General features: G+C 40.1%; 2 protein-coding genes across 2 annotated transcripts; both read right to left on the reverse strand.

The window, feature by feature from the left end:
• Window positions 1-11,207: 11,207 nt before the first annotated feature.
• LOC138053345 (uncharacterized) lies at window positions 11,208-11,768 on the reverse strand. The gene has a single exon (XM_068899993.1). It carries the CDS (start codon window positions 11,766-11,768, stop codon window positions 11,208-11,210), a length of 561 nt encoding a protein of 186 aa, XP_068756094.1.
• An 8,377-nt stretch (window positions 11,769-20,145) lies between these two features.
• On the reverse strand, window positions 20,146-22,933 carry LOC138051758 (adenosine receptor A2a-like). Its single transcript, XM_068898009.1, has one exon. The coding sequence runs from the start codon at window positions 22,332-22,334 to the stop codon at window positions 21,333-21,335; it is 1,002 nt and encodes a 333-aa protein (XP_068754110.1). The 5' UTR covers window positions 22,335-22,933; the 3' UTR covers window positions 20,146-21,332.
• Between the last annotated feature and the right edge of the window lie 1,327 nt (window positions 22,934-24,260).

Genomic DNA, 24,260 nt, shown 5'->3' on the forward strand with positions numbered 1-24,260 from the left:
TGCATAGGAGCACTCATCGCTCACCAATGTGGGGATCCCCAGTTCCATTCCCTGACTTGGCATCACGTGTGGGTTGAGTTTATTGGCTCTCTACTCTGCATCGAAATGATTCTCTGGTTATTCAGGTTTTAATTATTTCCTCTAATCAAGATTCAGTCTATGATTGGATATGGGTCGAATTGATTGATTTCTGTGCAGTGTTCCCCGATAAGTGTCCCAGCGCTAAACACAGTTGTTAACACGTAAACAAATATTATTTTCTTATTACTGTTTTTGATGTACTATTGTAAAAACGAAATTCAAAAAATAAACCTCACATCTTTTTCTCCCGGATTGACAATGCAATCGATCCACGCGGTAAAAAGAAAGCACAATAACGTGGCCTTGCCGTTCCAAACGCTCTGTGAATCTCACTGTTTGACGCATATTCCTTGTGAACACCCTCTTAGAGATGAATTTGACCAGATAGCAAGGTTACCAAAATCTTGCCTCTCCATTAAATGCTTTTATAAAAGTTCCATGTGTTTATTTCAAAGGATACTTAGGTTGTCCCGGTTGCCGAGATCATACGTGGCTGAAATCAAGAGATTATATTTCTTCAATGGTAACTAGCTAGGGGATACTCGGAAAAAATCCGAGTGCTCCTTAAGTTGGAAGAGCCGAACCTATGACCTTCTGAGTTCGGATAATCATCTGACGTGGTTAACACTGCACTATTACCCAAGAATCCCCTCTAGTTCAGTGGTAGAGCATCGAAACTAGTAATCGAGAAACCGTCAGTTTTCCTTCGACTCCTGTAAAGGAGCACTCGGAATCTTAAGCACGGGTATCCCCGAGTCGCCATTGAAAAATATAATTTCTTAATTTCATCTACCAGTGTTAACAATTTCCATCTCAGTCATTCTGGGACGGTGAGCGATATCATGCATCGTGATGCAATGTTTCAGTAGTGACGAAACTGTATAGGAAATATTATATTTTCTCTTCTCTTTTCTTCGAAATTTTTCTGGAGTTTAAAATATTTTTTTTAGCAGTTAAATAAAAGATAAAAATTATTTTGATTGAGGTTTCTCAATCTTCTTCAACTGGTAGATAAATGTTTGCCAGCCTTATTCTTTGGATACAGTAAAAAACCCCCTATATAAAGCTAGATTTTTCCAAGTCAGGCTAAATAGGTTTTTATACTTATAAAAATGGTATTTACTACTAGTAGTTTTAGGCTATTTAGTTTCTTAAATCGGTTGTTACTTAATTTCCTCAAAAGATATTTACTCTCTGATAATTGACTCTAAGGAACTTGTAATATTTATAGGTACTTACAGTAATTACCTTTAGAAGCAAAACTGAGCGAATGTGAGAATGATATACACATATAAAATGAAATGTTATTGTAGCCCGCTGGGAACTCGGAGAAATCCGAGCCCCAGATGGGATTCGAACCCACGACCCTCCGTGATCTTCTTTCTAGTCGGATGCTCTAACCACTGAGCTACTGGAGACTCTATGGCGAGCAAGGGCGAAATGTGGGTCTTTTAACTCGAGCTGCATCACGCAGCTACAGAGTGAAACAACGACTGACAGCATAACTCGTAACTTGCATCGCGCAAGTCACCTCAAAGCACATCTGAGACGCGGCCAATCAACCACCCAAGTGAGCGAATGTGAGAATGATATACACATATGAAATGAAATGTTGTCTGAGCCCACTGGAGAATCGGAGGGTCGTGGGTTTGAATCCCATCTGGGATTCAAATTTTTCCGAGTTCCCAGTGGGCATTTCATAGAAGCAAAACTACGGCTTATTTTATTCTTTACATGTATGTCGTCAATGTTCTAAGCATAAAATCATGATATAAAACTGTAAAATCTAAACGGTATAGGCCTGCGAAGCCTGTAGGGCTATTTGTAATGAAACAATATCGGCGAGAATTCTTAAAATCCACATAACAAATCAAAGACGGGAGGGGGGGGGGGGGGGGTCGTTCCAAAATGAAATTTTAAGCCTAACGGGTTCTTAAAATTCTAGGTTGTTATATGCGAGTGTTTACTGTATCGTGCATTACTCCTAAGTGGTCCTGTCGGCACCGCTTATTTCCCTTTCGTAAACAGCTTATGCCATTTTGGTGGCCGATGCCAAAAACGAACAACGAGACACGTTTCCTGTATTCTCAAAATTTAAAGTACTACTAATTATCAAATTAAATATCCCCTGAATTTTTAGGTTTATCACATACAAATCCAGGAAATATTAAAAGTGCCGTTTACCTTTAAAAATATCTGCATTGGTTCCGGGCATATTTAAGAGCGGCCTTCTGTAAATACCACCTAAAGCAGTGCAAGATAGATTTATATTTTGCCGTTGGAGCAACATTTAAATTTTTACCCCTGCGGGAGCTCGAGCTCTCAGTCGAGCAAAAAATGCCATAATTCTTTTGGTGTCTTGAGCGTAAATTAAAATAAGGTGGCCTTTGAATTCATATTTATGTGATTGATGGAAGCTTCCCTCGTACTCTTTTGTCATTAGAATAAAAATATGTTGAAACACAAATTTATGCTATTTTTTTAAAATTACAGTTGCAAAACGGTATTTTCGAAAGTGTCAAAATTGGACGCCTTTGGGAGCAAAAACCACTACTTGGTATGTAAAAGCAACGTGTCCCCTATTGTTATACGAAATAAAAATTTGGGGCAAGTCATTTTTTTACTTTTTACCTGAAGACTGTTTAGTACAAATAAATGCAAATTGACAGACAACTGAGACGCGACTTCAGTAAACAATGTGATGCATTCAAGGCGTTCGATTCCCTTGAAACCCATACGGAATTTGCCATTTGGTTTCAGTCTTGCATATAACACCACAGTTCGACAAACAACATTAGAAACAAAGCTCATCTGATGATATCCGACGGCAAAATATGCAATTGTTATCGAAGACCATTACTCGTCGGTTTGAAGATTCCAGATATGATTTTTCACCGCCTGTCCTTTTTATCCGATTGACTTCCCATTATTGGAAACGACCCTCGTAACTTGTATACAAATTGTCCTCTTCTCTCTCGTCCGCCTGTGAATCATCGTTCTGGTTGATCCAGCGTCATCTAGTTGGGGAAAAACATGGGCCCCGTTATGACCACGTAATTCCCATTCGCTATCCAGATTGGCCATGGGCCATGTAGCCAGCATGGTTGATCTGATAGTGTAGTGGTGATCACACCCAACCGGTAATCAGGGGGACGTGGGTTCAAATCCCGCTCAGGGCATAAAACGTTTTTCTCCCAAGAATGAAGAACTGGAAATCAAACGATACTGACTGATCCATTTTGAATGAAAAACACATATGCCGTGAATGGGAATCGAACCCGCATTCCCTGGATTACATGTCAGGTGTGCTGACCACTGCACCATCACGACAACACTTTTGGAAACAGAGCAATCAAAAAGGTGATTTGTTAGCCGCGGGGCTCCCCGGCGTTTTATCATTCAGGAACAGGACTACATCGGATCATCCGAAGAAGATTCACAGGCTACCAGAAATACCAAATTATATTTAGAAGGAAGAACTGGAAATCCAACGATGTAGTCACGAGCCAGTACGAAATACTGACTGATCCATTTTGAATGAAAAACGCATATGCCGTGAGTGGGAATCGAACCCAAGTTCCCTGGGTTACATGTCAGGTGTGCTAACCACTGCACCATCACGACAACCCTGCTGGAAACAGAGCAATCAGATTTGTTAGCCGCGGGGCTCCCCGGCGTTTTATCATTCAGGAACAGGACTACATCGGATCATCCGAAGAAGATTCACAGGATACCAGATTCCCGGGGGTTCGATTCCCACTCACGGCGTATGTGTATTTTCATTCAAAATGGATCAGTCAGTATTTCCTACTGGCTCGTGACTACATCGTTGGATTTCCAGTTCTTCATTCTAAATACAAATTGGTATTTCTGGTAGCCTGTGAATCTTCTTCGGATACAATGCTCTAGTTTACTTATTGAGCACTTTAATAGCTGATGAAATCTTCAATTCATTATATTATTATATAACGTTTAGAAGGAAGGCGACTTCAAGTTTCATGTTTAGACAATCATCAGGCTACAGATCTTACATTTGCATTCTAACTCATTTAAAGACCATTCTAATACTCTAGGGGAGCGTGCTATTTTAAGTTAGACAAAAGGTATTTGTTCTTGTGTCTGCATTTAGAAGTTAATTTGTTTCTTTTGTTCAGTAGGTGGCGCGTATGTGCTTTTATTATGTACAACTTTTCTGTAAGGCACAGGTCGCATCTCTTTGATCCACATTTGTATGGTGAAAGACTCTATTGCCCAACGTAGCGTGTAATTGATGTTATTGTCCTTCTACTTCACGTATCGAGCACTCTGCAGCTAACTGGAACCCCCTACTTGCGCTATATATATATATATTTGTTATATATTCTGTCTTGTAAAATAACTTATCAGTCACTGATGAAGCCCTAACCGGCGAAACGTTTGACGTTCCATTATAATCAATTTGCCTTAAGAAGTCTTCATAAGTTATTTAATATATATATATATAATTTCTGCGAACTCTTGTAGCAACTCCGAACGGAATAGCCCTGGTACAATGAGATGGATGGGCACTGTTACGCAATAAGTAGATGTGATGATCCGTAGGTTTGGAATAGATATCTATCTGAATAAACCCATCAACTAAAAGGAGGGTGAGATCCAAAACATTGCGTGAAATTTCTGAAGATACCATGATAAATTTGATGGTGGGGTACAGTGAATTAATGAATTCGGTAAAGTCCTTGAGCTTAGTGGTTCCCTAGGTCCAAAGATCGAAAATGTCGTCTCGATATCTCCACCATATTTTAGGTTTGGTCTCCCCAGATTTGGCCTTTTGATCGATAATTTCCATTGCCAAATCAGCTTAGCTACACGCGTTCTTAGGGTCCATTGCGGTGCCATGAGTTTGCAAAAATTGTTGATCCTGAAAGTGGGAATTGTTTTGCTCTAAGCAGATCTTCACAGCTTCAACGAAATGTGACAGCCAAGAATTAGAAAAATCAACATTGAAATCAAGAAAGCTTGTCGTCTATTTTATGCTTCATTATTCAAGAAAAAGGTTCTTAATGGAAACGGTTTGATCCTGAAATTTATTGCCACTTATTATTGATTCGATTGAGTGGCCCTTATGAATTCATCATGTTTTGTAATATGCGAGCTCAACTGGATTGTTTTTATGGCAATAGTAACGCATTTTCGTAGCAAACTGAGGTTAGCGTCTTTCGGTTGTGTTAACTTCATTAAGTATACCATGCCTCGTGAGTTTGTATTTATTTAACTTGAATTCACTCTCAAAATTACCTCGAGAACCTACTTTTTGCATAGAATAAGGTTTTAGAAAGATGTTCTTGTCTTGTGTGGTAATACCTGACGGTTCGGGAACATTTTGTGAAAAAATATTTATAACGGGTCACACGCGCACCTTGATCGCCCGAACTTGCCCGATTATGCAAAACATCAACTTTGCTGTTTGACATCCCATTGAAAAAAACTCAAAATATTCACGGACCTGTCGATTTCTCTGAAATTTGAAAGGGTGATTGCTAACGAATTGAGAAAGATTTTCACAATAACTAAAAATTCCTGTGTTAAGCACGAGAATTCGACGAAGAGGTAAATGCGACAAAATTTGTTGCGTGCGTTGCTATTTTTGAGTTTTCATTGCAAATTTTGACAGAGAATATTAAATTATCAAAAAGCATCTAAGGATAGGTAGTTAAAAAATCTTTATTCTTCGCGGTTATTTGAACATAAAAGGTGCAACGCTTGACGAGTAAAATTATATTTGGTAATATTTAAAAGAAGAAAAATTCGCGGGAATCGGGACGCGGGGAAAATGAGTTAACAAATTTTTGCATAGATGTGTTGAAATGTGATACGCGAGGAGACAGGAATTTTATTTTTGTGACAAATCATTTTGTCATTGCAGTGTAAGATGAAGTTTATTTGGGAAGGCAACAATAGTTCTTTAACTTCCTGGTTCATCCAATTTATTGCTACGACTTTAAACTAGTGCGAAGATTGTTTACATGAAACTCACGCTTTTTGCGAAATTTTAAATGTCACGAAACTACATCATTTGCGTGACAATATATCCCTTTACTCTAACACAAAAACATTCAGATAGTAACAAACTTCATATTTATTGACCATTTCTTCTGCTTTTGTGCTTGTCAGCATTGTGATTTGCGATAATTTGCAAGTCTGTTTTTGTATCTCATGGATGTTCAGATTTTCAATTACATGGATATGGCGGCTCAACCTCACGATTGTGTAAATAGTTCACCCTGAAGTCAAAATAGACACGTTTCTCAGGAACCCTACAAAGACGGCTTCCTGACCCGACAGGTGAAACGTAAATATTTAGTTAAATATTGCAAGAAAAATAAGAAAAACCAAAGACGGAAGTTTCTTGGCTAAAAGGTACGTTGTTTTACTTTGAAAACGACGAACGATTAACATTCTTTCCCTTTGTTCATTCAGTTGACACAAGGTGAACACGTGCACTTTTATGGTTGCCTAGCACGTGATCAATTTCTTCCTTTTGACAAAACATCATAAAAGTCAGAAACTGCAGAAAATTTCGTGTTTTTACGATCGATTGTCATTAATCTTTCGATGGGAATTTGATTCAGAGTTATATATAAAACTATTTTTTTTGCCTTGTCTTTTTCTGTTAACTCCTGGCTTTTGCGGTACTCTTTGCGGTGCAAAGGTAAAGCCAAAAAATGTCTTGACCTGGCATCAGATTAGACTAACAAGAAGAGGAAATATGTAGCGGAAACCACATCTTCAGTCTTTTCTTTGTGGGTGCAGAGAACGTTTTCTTAGTGCAACTGCAAGTGCAAGACATGCATGACGTGCTGGAAAACGTCCGTCAGAGCAATTTGCAGTTAGTTTTTTTACTCAAGAGCCTGCTTTGCTATCTTTAAACTGAATTTATTACCAAAGCTTAAGAAACTAAAAGACCTCAAAATGGGACAGGACATTACAAAATAGTTAAAGGTGTGAACGTGAAGGGCCTCTGCTGGCGCGACAAATGGTGACCCTCAAATGAGGTGACCCCGACTTGGGGTGACCCTCAAATGGTCTTAATGACCCCACACTTGAAAATAAAATTAACTGGAACGCTGCAGTGCCTTCTGTGTTTGTGTAACACGTACCACAGACAACCCAATGTACGCTTTATGGAGCGTCTTGTTTTTATTTTTTTTTTTTTAGCGGGAAATAAATGACCATATAAAAATGCAATATTTAAATTCTTAAAACGCTTTTGTGCACGCGTCATTGTGTTTAGATTATGATAACAGTGTTTCGTCGATATAACTGGCTAAAGTCATAGGAAATGTTTTTTTCTTGAAGTTAACTATCGATAATAGAAGAAAAAAGCGTTACCATTAAATATGTTTTACCACAATTAAACGACATGGCATGTCTGAGTGAAAAGCTCTTACCTTCCTGAGAACGAGACATGGCTAAAGATCAATTTACGTGACATTAGTTTCCAGGAACAAGTGCGAATCTTGCTTTCTTTGTTCGTCATCTTCGGTTATGAATTGTGGAGTTTGGACATAAAGCGCTTCATGAATGGCCAATCGCAATTATTCAGAACTTGTTGGTGGTGTTTGTCGACCTAGCGTCTGTAGTAAACTAGCATTTAGCACAACACACAAGATGGCGAGTTTCAACCACTTTATTACCAAGGCATCATGGGTATAGCCGCACCCAAACACTAATATGCTACACTGCCTTTTCCCACAAACGGGATAGAAAACACAACAGTACTGCGACATAAACAGTAATCTCAACTACAAATTAAGTCGGTCCACTGGTTTCTTGATTCTAGACGAACACCTCAAAACAACTGGTGATGACATGCTCTCAGCCCCTTGGTCAAAACTAGGCTCAGATTTAACATCTGCAGCACTAACGTTTGGCTGGCATATATCATCAGAAACTGTATCATTATCTAGAACCGGGGGCGATTGCTGATATCACTCAAGAAGACGTAGTTCAACCTCACTAGTCTCATTTGGTTCTTTATCTTGAGCCCTAATTAAATGATCGGCATGCACAAATCTGGTCCTATATCCCGTCTTGACCAGATAGTTTCTAGGTCCACAAACCTTTACCACCCTTCCCAGGATCCACTTTTCACTATTTCCATGAGATTGCGTGTTTCTTACTCGAACTGTGTCGTTTTCAGAAAATTGCCTCTCCCTATGATTTTTTTAAATCTCCTACATTCTTTCTGCTTTTCCTGTTTGGTCTCTACCGCTTGGGCTAACGTCGGTTTTACCAAGCTCGTCGCGTACGCAGACGACGTCGACGTTTCATTAACAGCTCGGCTGGACTGATACCTGTGGTGATGTGTGGGGTTGTACGATATCTTAAAAGGAAATCAGCTAACCTGTACTTTAGAGACCGAGCCCTGTTACCCTCTAAAACCTGCTTCACCAGAGCTTCCTTTACCACCCTTACCGATCTCTCAGCTGCACCATTAGATTGACGATGGTATGGTGGAACTAGAATATGTCTGACCCGTTTGTGCTCATAAACTCGGAAAATTCGTTAGAAATAAACTGAGGTCCATTATCAGAAACAACTTCTTCTGGCAAGCCATGCTGGGCGAGTATAAGACGTAGTTCATCCACGGTACGCTCTGTGGTAGTTGACGACATGTGTTTTACCTCCAGACATTTTAAATGGCTATCAACCACTACTAGGAAATGATCAGATCCCTTCTGATAAAAATCGAGGTGAATACGTTGAAAAGGACGTGTCGGCCACTCCCACGGTATTAAGGGAACACTAGGAGGAGAACTTCTTACATTCTGGCAAACTGTGCATAATTTCACAGCTCTCTCAATTTCGTCATCCATTTTGTGCCACCATACACATGTGTGGGCAATGGCCTTTATTGCACAAATACCAGGATGCTCCCACTGCAATTCCTTTAAGATTTTTTATCTGAGCACATATGGAATGATTACCCTAGAGCCCCAAAGCACGCAGTTCTGTTCACAAGAAAGCTCCCACCTACGATTGTAATAGGGTTTGAGTTCTTCCTCATCGCATTTTTCGGGCCATCCCGTCAGGAAGAAATCAAGTACTCGACTCAGTAACGGGTCCGATCGAGTGGCTTTCCCGATATCTTTGGCTGTTATTGGGAAATCCCCATCGATAGCACTTACACTGTAGATTTCACTTTCGCCCCCAATCTTGGAGTCTTCGTGGGGTAATCGGAAGAGCGCATCACAGTTACTATGTTGCTCTGACCTTCTGTATTCAATACAATAATCATAAACAGAGAGAACAATGGCCCAGCGTTGCATGCGGGCAGCTGCCAACGTAGAAATTGCAGCCTTAAGGCCCAAAATAGCTAACAGAGGCTGGTGGTTTTTTATTAACGTGAATTTTCGTCCGTACTCCATACACAATAGACAGAGCTTCTCGTTCTATTTGTGCATAGTTTCTCTCACTAGGGGTTAGGGTACGGGAGGCATAAGCTACTGGCCTTTCCCGCCCGTCATCCATGACATGACTTAGTACAGCTCCCAGGCCATAACTTGATGCATCACAGGCCAACCGTAACTCCCTATTCAAGTCATAGTGAACTAATGGTGAATCACTAGTAAGACCTTCCTTACAGCCCTCGAGAGCTGTTTGACATACCTTTGTCCAATCCCACGGAACATTCTTTTGCAAAAGCTTATGCAACGGTGCTAATGTTGTGGCTAGACCTGACTGGAAAGAATGATAATATTGGACCATGCCTAGGAAAGACCTTAATTCACTTACGTTCCGAGGGGCTGGTGCTTTCTTTACTGCATTTATTTTCTCTTCCACTGGTTGGAGACCTACTGCGTTTATTTTTAGACCTGAGTAAACCATTTCAGGTTTTAAGAAATCGCATTTTGACAGTTTTAGATGCAAATTGTATTGCTGCAGCCTGTCCAATACCTCTGTGAGTACTTTAAGATTCTCTTGCGAATCATTGCCTCCCACCAATATATCATCCTGCTTACATACACATTTATCGATTCCCTGGTGGATTTGGTCCATTTTGGCCTGAAATATTTTTGGGGATGATTTTACCCCATAGGGTAGTTTCTTGTAGGAATACAGACCTTTGTGGGTGTTTATAGTCAAGTATTCTTGACTGTATTCGTCAACATTCAGCTGTGCGTGTGCGTGGGATAGGTCACGTTTGCTAAATACCTTTGAACCAACAAGGAAAACATACAAATCCTGAGTGGTGGGTAAAACATATGTATTGTCCTCCACAGCCTGATTGATAGTCGCTTTGTAATCACCGCAGACTCTCACTGTGTTATCGGACTTCGGCACTACCACAATTGGGCTCGCCCAACTTGACTTGTCAGTTTTCTTAATCACCCCGTGTTTTTCAAGTTTGTCCAACTCTTGCTCTACTTGTTCCTTCAATGCATAAGGAACTCGACGGGCTATTACAAAAATTGGCTTTACATCCCCTTTCATAGTGATATGTGCCTCAAGCCCCGTCATGCCTGCATAACTGTCGCTGAACAAATCATTATATTTTGACAGAAGAGCTTGTAGTTGACTCTCGGAACTGGCCTTGTTTTCACTAGGGACACTAAAAATCTCACCCCATGCCAATTTGATTTGACTCAGCCAATTTTTGCCAAGTAGAGTGGGCTTTCCGCTGTAATTAACTACTACTACTGGTAGTGAATAGTGTTTGTTCTTATAAACAACAACACACTGCATTTCACCTTACACATCAAGCCTTTCACCTGTGTATGTCCAAAGCACTACCTTTGATGCTGTTAAGGGTATGTCTGCAAACGTCTCTTGATATAAACTGTGTGGCATTATGGAACAGTCTGCAGCAGTATCTACCACCATTTTACAAGATTTCTCATTGATTATCATGTCTACCGAGTAACCTTGGGACCTTTTTTTGTCAACTGAGTACAGGGAATAGACTCCTAATTCGTCCTCGCCACCTGATTCAGATCTGTGCAAATTGTGCATTGCCCTTTCTTGGTTTCATTTTTGTTTCGACAAACAGATGCTAAATGACCAATGTTAGAACACCGATAACATTTTGCAGCCTTACATTTACATGACTGACCTGAATGTTTACCCCCACACCTAAAACATTGTTAATTGTTCTTAGTGTCCTTTGTTGTCAACTGGTTCACTTGCGAACCCTCGCTTGTCGTAGGGTGTATCCGGAACTCCTGGGTGTTTCTCTCCGCCATCTCCATAGCTTTGGCAATCCTACAAGCCTTCTCGAACGTCAAATCCTCTGTGTTCAGCAATTTATTTTGTATCTTCGGGTTGCTGAGTCCGCAGACTAATCGGTCACCGAGAGCTCTATCCAAGAACTCACCATAATTACAATGAATGGCCAACTTCTTCAACGCCAGCACATAATCCCCGATCGATTCTCCAAGCTTTTGATTTCTGGTGCTAAAATGGAAACTCTGTGCAATCTCTAAGGGTTTTGGATTGTAATGTTTCTCCAAAGCACTTACAATCTCAGTGAACGGAGTATCCTTGGGCTTCACAGGTGCCAATAAATTACTTACAGTTGAATATACCTCCGCTCCCACCTCTGTAAGGAATATTGCACGTTTCCTCTCGGCGACCACTCGATTAGCTTGAGTGCTGCCCTCTCCTGTTGTTTCTACGATGTTATTGGCCGTGAAGAACATTTCCATCCTTTCCACATAGGAACAGAATGTTTCACGCGTCGGCGATGAACTCGCCCACACGCCCGAAAAGTCCACTTGCACCAGTGCTGGTCAATACTGTAAGCTACAACACACACAGTGTTGTCCGGAGATCTTGCATTGATAATTGTCGGCTAATCCAATCCCGTCTTCGTCGCCAAAATGTAGTAAACTAGCATTTAACACAACACACAAGATGGCGGGTTTCAACCACTTTATTACCAAGGCATCATGGGTATAGCCGCACCCAAATACTTATATGTGACAGCGTCAGCAATCCTTCCAATGCTCAGTGCGTTTTAATCACGAAGTGGGGGAAAGACATTCGAACACACCTGAAAGCGATGAAAGTTCGAGAATTGAATTTGGACGGCGAGGCAACATTACTGTTATGAAGAGCAGTTAAGTATATCCTTTTCGTACTTGTTCTTAACTGAAGACAAGCAGTATCGAAGAATCATCCAGTTATCATGCAGGAAGCCTTAGTCGTAATTAATACGTTTGGAGTACGTCTCGCGTTTCTTTGTACCTTGTACCTCTGGTATTTGCATTAACCGGAAGTCATTACTTTGGAATTTTAAGGATGACAACCCTGTACCGTTTCAAAAATATTCTGAATTTCTGTTCAGTTGACGTTTCCTTCCTAGTTTCATTAACAACTGAGCAGTCAATATTGAATAACATACATGTAACACCATCTGAAAATAGTCTTATTACACCCTGAATGGGGAGGAAACGGCTGCGTAATCTGACATAACGGGGTTTTTCAAGTTGTAGTAGTATTTGTATTGCTTAAGTTATTAATAAATGCCAACCCGAACACAGGGTCCGAAGAAACGAACTAATCTTTATGTAAAATTTCTAACTTGTCGTTGGAAAAATAATGACGTTTTGATTAAATGTTCTTTGTCCACCTTCTCTTCTTAAAGGTATATTGCAACGGTTCGTAAGAGTTTAAAAGGTCTCGACTATATTGCAGCAGACGGAGCAAAGGCGTTTGAGTATTTGCTCAGTATTGTGGATCGCCTTGGGGAACATGGTATTGCAAGAGAAGTAGTGGGCGAGTCTCAGAAATCACTCAGGGAAGGAAAGCACTGCATCACGTCTGAGTATAAGGTGCAATAGTCAAAAAAACATATTCACCAGCTAAATGATTAGAAGCCACAGCAGTTTTGATTTGGCTAAACGCATGTATGTTTGGATAACACAAGGCTGTGAACGTCCCACTGGGTCTTTTCACACAATTACCATTTCCATTTTGTTATGGGTCTCTCCTAAAATCTGGGAATATGTAAGAGTGATTTGACCACCCTTCTTTGCCAGCTGTTTTTCCACTTTATGCCTTATATTGTGCCTATTTAAAACAACAAAAAAACAAACAAACAGGAAAACAACAACAACAAACAGATCTACATCCGGCCAGAAAGTGTCCAAAGTCGCAGTTGTTGTAAGTAGGTTATGTTCATGCAGCAACTGAGACTTCGAATGAGCGTCTGGGGATCTACATAGTACACATACCCACACCATTAATGCTCTGTAGAATTACAGTCATAAAGTATAAAAATTAATGCAGCACTTGAGACAATGGTTAAAAAAGACTCTGTTACAATAAATGATACTGTTTTAATAAATGAGGGTAAGAAACTGTTAGCGGATTTTTGGTTATATGTTTCATTTGTTTGTGTTCTAGGTCCATGTTTCAGAATGCTCAAAAATTACTGATCACTGTAGCAACTACGCTTTGAGCGACCCAAAGGAACGAACGTCCCTTTAGCTGTGCTTGCGACCATGCACATGACCAGTATTGTTTGCAGTGCGAAGAGCTTAAAGATGTTATACAAAGAATTGAAAGATATATTTTGGAATGCTACTTAGACCGAGAAGAGCTCGACGATATGATGTATTCTTTTCGACAAGCCGTGCAAAATATCGACGCGTGGAAGGCCCATCAGCTGCGTACTATCAGAAAAGATGAGGTAAGAACCTTCATTCTCGATGACCTAGAAGGAAACACTAAGCATGTGACTCACGACTGGGCGATGAAGTTTCTTCCTCAAAGATACAGGGAATCGCAGTCTGATTGGTTTGCGAAGAGAGGTATATCATGGCACGTCAGCGCCGTTCCAAGGAAGATTCAAGAGCGTTTTCATCAACAGGCTTTCGTTCACATTGTGGAGAACTGAAAACAGGACAGTTTCACTGTCGTGCGCATCATGGAACACATATTCCTTACGTTAAAGAAGGAGCATCCAGAACTAACAACCGCTTTTCTACGTCAAGATAACGCAGGTTGTTATCATTGTGCGGAAATGTTGGCAAGCTGTGCCCAGATGAAAACCAAAACGGGGATTGAAGTAAGGAGGGTAGATTTCACAGATCCACAAGGAGGAAAAGGGTGCTGTGACGGCAAGGCAGCAACAGTCAAGGCACATGTCAAGAGGTACATCAATGAGGGTCATGATGTTTTGAATGCTGTTGAATTGATGAATGCAATGCTATCTAAGGGTGGATGGAGTTAGAAATGTCCGCGTGACCTTTGTGGATGCAAGCATTGCCAGAAAACACGCCGACCTTAAAGTCAAGTGGGAGGGCATCAGTACGTTAAACAACTTCCTGTATTTGAATAACACTGTCACCGCTTGGAGAGCGTACAACGTTGGCGACGGAAAGCATGTGAAAGGTTTGCACCATTTTTTGTTTGGAAAAACGCAAATATCACTGGCATTGACAAAATATTATTTCATACGCGGATACAGAAACCATTTAGCGGCATTTCCCATTTTCCCAAAGGCTTTTGCTGAGTTTATTAGCCCCTCTCTTCCTCGCGCTAAGTCCGTTTCCTTTCCGCAGTTAGACCCTTATTTAGTTTCAATTTTTCCCAAATTAATTAATAGACCCCCGGTCTGCTTTCCACAAATCGAATCAACAACCTTTAAGGAAGTGATCGTGGCTTTGACAAACGATTCTTTGAAACGCCAGAACGAAGAAGTCCAATGAAGTCCAAATCTTCATATATATCAGATTTACCCTTAGGGCTCTCGATGAATAGGTTATTAGCAAATGCAAAAGAGACCGCCTAATTATTGTACAAATGCCAAACTTCCAGGGGTGGTAAAGGAGGGTTCACATTTGAATCAAACGGTGACGTGACAAGCACATACTGGTACGTGCTCTCCCGTGGCGAAAGGGTTAAATTATACAAACGTTTTTCCCACGGTTCCAGACTACTCACAGCCAGCAGAATTTAAGTGCGACTTTTCTCCGGGGAACTTCATGGAGTTGTCTTCGTCAGAGGGCAGTTCCAAGAGAAGGAATGCAGAGGGCACTGAGAAAGGTCTTTCTTCTACAGGACAACAGGATCATCATGATACCAACGCACTGTTTTCCTGTCCAAACGATGGTTTCACAAGGTTATATCAGCGTTACAATGGGCTTGAAAATATCCTATCTTACGGGAAGTGCCAATTTTCGTCCGTTATAGAAAGCTTAGTAGATAGGGCTAGAGTTTGGTATCACGAAAAGCTGCTATGCGACGCAAGTGCCACTACTCCCCACCTGGAAGTTGCTTCACGCCAGCGTTCCTCAACACATAATTCACTCTCGCAAGGCTGGGCTCTAAGGTCAAGTAAAAAGGCAACGCGATTCAATGAGCCCCAGCGAAATTACCTTGAAAGCAAGTTTTAAGAGTGCCTGCCTGTAAAAATCAGACAAATCCTTAATTTCGCGGCAAGGGTCGAAAATTCGATTTGGCTCATATTTTTATGGTAGACAGGCTAGGGCATGATAAAAACTACTGGATAGTTTTTTTGCCAAAATATTCATTTATTTCAAAGAAATATGCAAATTACCAAATTCCCTTAAAGTCGCCATTTCACGCACCATTTTATTAAACAGTTTGAGAGCCTCGCATGCAAAAACAAATTATTCTTCCGTCTTTAAAACAATCAAATATTTTTGTGTAATGTTTAAATGTGTGCTGGGTCGATTTTAGGGAATGTTGCGTTGTCTTTTTGGGTGCAAAATAATTAAATTTGGAAGACATGTATTTCATTCACTTGAAAGTACTTCGTGAATATAATAAATTTTCACCATGTGCGAAACCTTCAAATGGATTAAGCTTTTGGTGGTTGAATTGCAGAAGAATGGTCTACAGATTCCTGTAAAAATTTATCTGGGCAAATGATTATGAGCGACGCGAGAGCTTTTCAAAGTACGTTAAAAATGCAAATATTTGCCCCTCCGCCATCAAATTTCAATTTACGGGTTACACATATATTTTAGCATGCACCACATGCCTTGACTTATATTAAGTTGAAATAGACACAGAGATAATAATTTTGAAATGTTCTAACCTTATTTGCTGTAAGAGGCAGGTCCAAAAGCCAATTTAACGTGTTTCGCTCACCATCTGTCGCATTTAAAGCAGTATAGTTTCCTTCTTTTTACACAATGTCCGATCTACATCACTAATTTTCAACGTATTTAATGGTCGAATACCATCTTTGATCTTGTTTCGGCGCTTATGATCACCATTGCATCTAACTCAACAACGCTAAGTCATTTGTGGATAGTTGCTTACTTTGCACTACACCAAAATACTATCATATTTGAACAATTGATGTTTGACCTTGAATCCTTTGCAGTGCTTCGTTATTTGTTCGTCGCGCAATGCTGTCATCCCATTTAGGGGGTAGAGGTAGGGCAATTTCTATCCTGATACGTAACCACTTGGAGCACACAATCTTGTTGATTAGGAAGAGAGTAAAGTAAAGGAATGAAAAGAATGACTAGTTTAACTTTGTCTCCTGAATTGTCTCCTGTTGTCATCTCTTAAGCGACCCGCTACCTACATTGAGTAACACTCTAGGGCTAAACTCGTTCCTTGGTCTTTTCGCGCTGTGCAAAATTTCTTTGATTACTTTTTCCCAAACAGTTTGACAAACAAAACCAAACAATGCAAATACAAAACGAAAGCGTTTTATTATTATTGTTTTTACAACTTGGCAGAATTTTTTTTCGAATACTTTTGCGGACAGTCAGAGCTTTTGCAAACTTTTTTGTTTTCTCAAATAGGCCACGTTCGATATATCAATATTCTAACATGCTCCAAGGCTTTCGGGTCAAAATTGTAACTTTTTAAAGTTTCTTTTGTCTCTCAATTCCCGAAAGAGACTTGGACACAAAGAAAACAACACCAGAAAAAGACGTTTGTCCCGAAAGCCTCGGAGCCATGTAAGAATATTGATATATCGAACTCGCCACACGTGCTTTTTGGCACGACAAATCTTTACAAACCCCTACCCCGGCTCGCAGTTTTTCTCCCGCGTCCGAAGCCACCCGATCTCCGCACGGAAACAAAATGTCGCAAAATTACTACCTGAAGCGTTTTGTGAGATTCCGCCATACCAATAAAGAACTGATAAAGGACAGCCATAAGAAAGAAAAAGGAGATATTGGACTAGACCAGGAAGAACTAGCGCGTGGTGGGACTACTTTGTGAATGAAGTGGTATTACCTGAACATTCATTTCACATATGCACAATTCCACGCCCAACTCGTTCTTATCGCTTTCGAACCTATTAGTTTGGACAAATGAAGCCAATGGGAAAATTAAACGCTAGTTTGGGCGAAAATAATTTGCTTCGTTTTCTTCGAGATCAAAACTTATTAGTATGGTTCGGACCTGAATTACAGCTCTTTCTGGGGTCTTTGAGGCAAGTCCCTCACGTATTAAACACAAAGGAGATTCTCTATTCCTGCGGTGATGATCATGTAGGGCTTCTTTCGTTTAACGTTGATTGTTGAGATGTCAAGCTGATCAAAATTACATACGTCTTGGAGGATCTGCACAGAAAACTTTGCCAGTTTAGAGCAAGCTGCGATTTCACAAATGTTATGCGTATCGTACATGATCGGATGCTGCAATAATATTTCTGCCATGACTTTGTTACTCAATTCTTGTATGTGCTGTTCATGAATTTTATCTAGCTCTTCGGCGTGTTCATCTTCTTCGTCCCCAGATTCAGCAGCTTGGACAACTTTCTTTGAAGCAAGGCGTGAGAAGAAACTTGCAACTTGCTGAGAAGTTAAATAACTCGAAGCATCAAATCTAGAAGAGCCATCTGCGTTTCTAACTTTTCTCATTGACTTGGAAACATTGGAGGGATCAGCTTTCTTTCCAGTCTGTTCGCCGATTTTGAATACTTCTGTAAGTTATTGCTTCTGGTTTTCATTCAGTCGGGTTCTTTGAGTAATGGAGGATTTCAAAGCCCAGCCCACTGAAAACGATGAACGGGAATTCGGTACCTTAGCTGTACCAGTATCCTATATAGGATTATCAACAGTGGCAACACCCTATTCTAGTTTTGATGCAAAGGACATCATTGCCTTATCGAGAAGCGTACACTACTACGCTACTCACTATCTATCACAGAATAGATACTGAGTAGCGTAGCAATTCACAGAATTACGCGCTAGTAGATTTATACAACAAAAAAAAAACCGATAAACATGCAATAAATTGTTTCACTTATCCTAAGAGTGCTCAATACAAAATACGCAAAGCAAACTGCGAATATGGAAAGAAATATTTATATTTGGTTTTTTTAATTTTTATTTTTGTAATATTATAGACCCCTACCGGTATACGTACCCGCCAAAAGGAAAGCATTGCGTGACGAGCTAATAATTGTGCTGCGGGCGCCGACACGCCGGAGAGCAATGGTCGCAATCAAATGTAATATGTTGGTCTAGCAGGTTTAGTACGTACAAAGCAAGCAACTATCTGCAAATCACTTAGCAGTTGTTGACTTAGATGATCACAGATTATGGTATTCGACCATTGAATACGTGTGCAACGAACGTTGTGTACACAGAATCAAACTTGACCGCTTAAAATGCGACAAATGGTGAGAGAAACACGTTAAATCAGCCTTCGGACCTGCCTCTTACGGCAAATAAGGTTAGAACATTTCGAAATTATCAGCTCTGTGTCTCTTTCAACTTAAGATGGGTCCATACATCTGGCGCGTGCTTAAATATATGTGTAATGCCAGTTCACAACGGAAGGTGAAATATTTGCATTTTTTACGTACTTTGAAAAGCTCTTGCGTCGTTCACAATCATTTGCCCAAAGAAATTTTTACGCGAATCTGTAGACCATCCTTCTACAATTGGACCACCCGAAGCTTAATCCATTTGAAGGTTTCGCACATGGTGAAAATTAATTGTATTCACGAAGTGCTTTTAAGTGAAAGAAATACATGTCTTCGAAATTTAATTATTTTGCACCCAAAAAATGACGCAACATTCCCCCAAATCTACCCAATACACATTTACACATTGCACAAAACTATTTGAGTGTTTTAAAGACGGAAAAATAATTTGTTTTTGCATACGAGGCTTTTGAACTTGTTTAATAAAATGGTGCGTCAAATGACGATTTTAACGGAATTTGGTAATTTGCATTTTTCTTGAAATAAAAGGATATTTTGCCGAAAAAATTATCCAGTAGTTTTCATAACCTAGCCTATCTACCATAAAAATATGAGCGAAATCGAGTTTTCGACCCTTGCCGAGTTATGTTTGATAATTATGGGCAGGGACTCTTAAGTTGGAGAACAAACTGGCCTCAAACTTGACCCAACCACAGTGGCGCGTGATATGATACATGCTGCGCAATCTCTGCGAACATTTTGACATCGAGATTGGTGACATCAAGGGGCGAAAAAAAGCATCGTATCTTTCGTTCCTGGGAGAGCTTATCGAGAGCTGCGATTGTTGTTGTTGAAGCCCCTGTATGAGTGAAGATGCAATAAAATTTTGATATGTACTGAAATTCGTGGCTGTTTCATTTAAATTATCAGGGTGAACATCCCTGTTAGTATTCAACGTTTTTAAACTTTGTCTGAATGATTCGTGATGCAAAAAGAAAAACATTTCACAAGGCCACAAACTTGACCTAACATATCTATGTGCTTCCATGTTGATGCAGATGAGGCACCATTGGCAAATATTAAAATGGGTTGCCAAAGGTGGCCAGCAAAACCTTTAATACCAGGGAGGTCTGGAACCCATTATGTTGCTATGGTAACAATACTGGTATGATCATATTGTGGAGCACATCTACTAGAATCTCACAGCAAAGAACCAAGCATTTTTTAATCAAATTGGCTGAGATACCTTTTTTCATCATAGTCAATCAAAATTTGTTTGTTTATGACGTCATCACTTGACTAATTTGGACATTTGGACACTTGAATATATCTGGAACAAAAAGAGATATCTGAAAATAGTAAACAGCATCCTTTATCTCGCGCAGACTACATGTTTATGTCTTAAATGGTTAAGATAGCAAAGATGCGAATTTCATCATAGTAGCACTTTAATTCTGCATTACAATCTACAACACTCGACTAAACTCAGCAGTTCGCTGTAGAAACTGATCGGTGCAAAGTACATTATCAGACAATTGCGTAATTCTTAGTGTGTGCTAAATTATCGTCAGTCATCAACGTAAAGGTTGACTTCGTCTCGTTCCATAAACACCCAAAAAAAGGACGAGTCCAATATCCAGCCATCTTGAAAAGATTATTGTGTTTTAAAACGCTTAAAAAGGTTTGCCTTGCGTCGAGGTTAATGTTACTATATACTATATTTCATACAAAGCAGTTAAATGATGATAACAAACTGTATACAATTTCTGTTATATTGGCCGTGCAAGTCGATAGTCTAGTGGTGCGTGCCCTACGCTGCTATCCAACATCGTGGGTTCGATTAGCAAGCAGACAAAAATGTTTCTACGTGCCCTTGAAATGGCGTCTACCATTTAGGAAACGAAAATTTGCGTCGGCACCACTTGAGCTCATAGAAAAGAGGGCCTTCGGTATTTTTAACTGCTTGGATAGCACTCCTGGTGACAGATCTGATTTGTGTAAATTACTCACTTCACTGAAATTAGCTGAAGTGGAATAGTTGGTGAAAGTGAAATAATTCGATTACTGAAAATAAGCACGAAAACGTGAGCATTGAGCCAACGCTCTTTACGATTTTATACGCAGCTATCAAAAGCAAGACCTTGTCACTTGCCCGTAATACCCTTACGGTAGTAACGTAAAATGAAAATCATGTCTTAGTTTGATTTCTTCATTCGCTTCTTTCACATTCCCCATAATACAGTTTGTTTGCCCCACAAATCTTGCATAATGCAAATGCTCTTTGAACACTGCACATTCCAAAGAGCATTTGAAAACTATGGTTTATTCAAAATTTGGGGAGCAAAAAAAGTGTATTATGGGGAACGTGAAAATAGCAAATTTCAGTTATTAGTTGGCTGTGACATCAAAAGTATAATTTTATCGCTGTAGTCACTGTCGGTGTGGCCCTTTCGGAGACGTGGTATATTGCCTAAAGAGGAACGACCACAAGTCCTAAGTCCAGACCAGCAAAGGCCAAGTTGGCCACAAAATAGACAAATGATGAACGAAGATTCTTGTTCGGATCTACAATGACAGTGCGATCAGAAGAACAAGAAGATGCTGGAGGTCACCGAGTTCAGAAACTAATTTCTTCTTTGTTATTATGATGTACACTTGTTGTATCTGTACTCGCCGTCGACGACTGAATTTTAAGAGAAATGGACCTTAACCGCCTTGTGCATGCTCGACATGTTAAGATACTCATAAAAGACTTTCGGAAGTTTTGAAGTCTCCAAGCATAGACAAAAGGATTCACTCCCGAGTTTGCCATGACCAACACAAATTGGATATCCCTCACCCAGTGGATGAACACGCAATTGCAATCGGTACAGAAGTTTATGATATAAATGCAAACACAAGACGGCAGATAACAGGCTAAGAATAACACTAAGACAATAACAAGCGTCTTTGTTATTTTCTTTTCCCACTCCATCGCTCGTTTCTTCGCCAAGTTCTCTTCTGAGCTGTCGTGCAAATCATCCCATTGCTTGACTTGAAATCGCAAATACTTGAAAATTTTTGCGTTTGTGAACATCAACACCACAAAGGTTGTAACTACAGCTGTGGAAGCGAATATAAATCGATATCGATTGTATCCAACAACGTAGTAAAGCAAGGAGAGCAAAATTGAAATAATCCAGACCACCATCGATACAAGCAATGCACGGGTTGGGTTTAGCTTGGTTCTGTAGATGAGAGGGTATGTAATTGCTACATAACGATCCAGTGCTAAGGCAGTTAAGCTGAGAAGCGAAGCAGTGCAAGAAATGAAGTAAGTAGTATGCATCGAGTCTTTAAAACGATCGTTTACCATTCCGAGTCCTTCCATTATGTGAAAGGCTGTGCCCAGAGGAGCGGTGACTACACCGACAACGAGATCAGCAAAACTCAGATTGGCTACGAAATAGTTGAACGGCGATCTTAAGTCTTTGTTTGGATTCAGGTAAACTGCGAGAATCACCAGGATGTTTCCAACTGTCGCCACGACAGTAGTCAACACAGTACAGGAAGTTGTTGCGAATGATAAATACGTTGGAGCTGTCGTGTTATCACACGGATATTTGCCCAGAAGAGACATTTTCCCTAGAAATAATGCACTGTGATGTTCGACTTAAAAGGCTAAAATAATTTCGAGAACTTGCGAACCTCAAGCAAAGTTTCTGTTTCACATGTTTTCACATTCCTGCACTTGGCGTTACGTCTGGCACGGTTTCAGTTTTTTGACTCTGTGTCGAAGGGCATGCTTTGCGCGCGTTTGTTTATGTTTTTGTTCTGCTGGAGGTAACCACTCTGAGGAAAATAAGAGACAATCTGCGCCCTTTCTTACAACTGAACGAAAGAAAAGTTGGCTTGAAGAATAGAAATGCATATTTTCAATAAAAAGAGGAAAGAGCCCCTCTTATAATTATAATAATCAAAGATATCGAAGGCTTCCTCATCCAAAGCCACCTACTTCACGACAGCGATTCAAATATAAAACAGAGACTGATAAAGTAAACTGAAGAGAATTGATGCTGTTAGTCTCTCTCCTCGCGGCCCTTCAGGACTAATTTACAATGCCTTTATGGAGGATGTTCGCAAGACTTCTTATTACACAGTTTACAATTAATTTTATTGTCTAGTAAGGAGGCGGGGGCCCTCGCTCGAGTCTTATGAAGCTGAACTGGCTTATATGACGTTAAAATGACCTCTAAAGAGAAAGATTTAAAAATTACAATTGCTGTCGGATGTAAGAAAGGATATATCCCTGGCGATAAACCTAAGATGGAGTTAATGACTGCGAACAAGAAATTGTGTGATTTGGAAACCTCGAGTTCGTTTCCTGCTGAAAAGTGTGATGCATTGATGACAAGTATTCACGATTTAAAAAAAAAACACAACAAGCTCTCAGATGGTCCTATCGATGGCGTGATTGCAGACGTCAATCGTGAAAGAAATGATATTTGTGACAACCAGCTCCGCCTTGATGCGAGCGAACAATATGGTTGACGTGACACCCTCGAGATTCTATTGACATTGCTGACGATCGATAACCCTACTCACAATCCTCGCCAAAAATCCTTGAAACACCCCTTTTCCCTGGACAGTGTTGAGATGACATTTTACTGTTTGACTAGCTACAACAATATTGTTGAATTAGCATTTTACTGTTTGACTGGTTACAACAAGTGTTGGGATGACATTTTAGTAAATTACTGTTTGACTGGCCACAACAACATTGAAAAAGGGAGGCGGACGAAAACAGTGCGAGAATTTTCAAAATGTTTCAAGATTTTTGTCCGTGATTGCAGTTGATAATTGAGATCGCGGGGTTGGTTGATGTTTTCTCAGAGTCGAAAGATATCTGAATTGCACATCGACTTCCGGCAAGGAATGGACAATCCAAGATTATTGTTAAATTCACTCGACGAGCTACGAGGGACGAAGCCCACAATAACCGCAAGAAACTTAAGTCGAAACTATCTGCTATCTGTCCGAGCTCAACCAGAGACATCGTCCGTTAACCACAATGCCGAGATTCATACTAATGAAAGTTTGACTCTTTATAGGAAGCGTTTATTTAGCAGAATTTTAGAATTTAATAGAAATCGACCGTACAAATATCTTTGGACTAGCTAATGTAAGATCATGCTTCGCAAGTCTGACCCCTCGACTCTCCAACGTTTTGTCTCTTTCGAGGATTTGGATGACTTCTTAGATCGCACATCACAAAACTGTTAAATGTCTTAAATAGCTGTCAATGAGGAAAACTGTGAGTATTCTGCCCTTTTCTTCTCTTTCTGATAGGGACTTAAACCATCTTCTTGGGAACTGGTCTGCCTTGTCGACTTCTCGACGAAATCAATGGTCTATATAATTTGCTCCCTAATCCTGACAAAACAGATGAATCTGACCCAGAATTAATGCTTGTGTCTCCTCTTTCAGAATATTATTCTAACAAGAAGGTGAATAATCCTCTTAAGAAATCTGGCTCTAACTGATTTATCTTCCACTGTAATAATAG

The sequence above is a fragment of the Montipora capricornis genome, chromosome 6, assembly GCF_036669925.1.
Source record: "Montipora capricornis isolate CH-2021 chromosome 6, ASM3666992v2, whole genome shotgun sequence".
Classification (NCBI taxonomy): Eukaryota; Metazoa; Cnidaria; class Anthozoa; order Scleractinia; family Acroporidae; genus Montipora; species Montipora capricornis.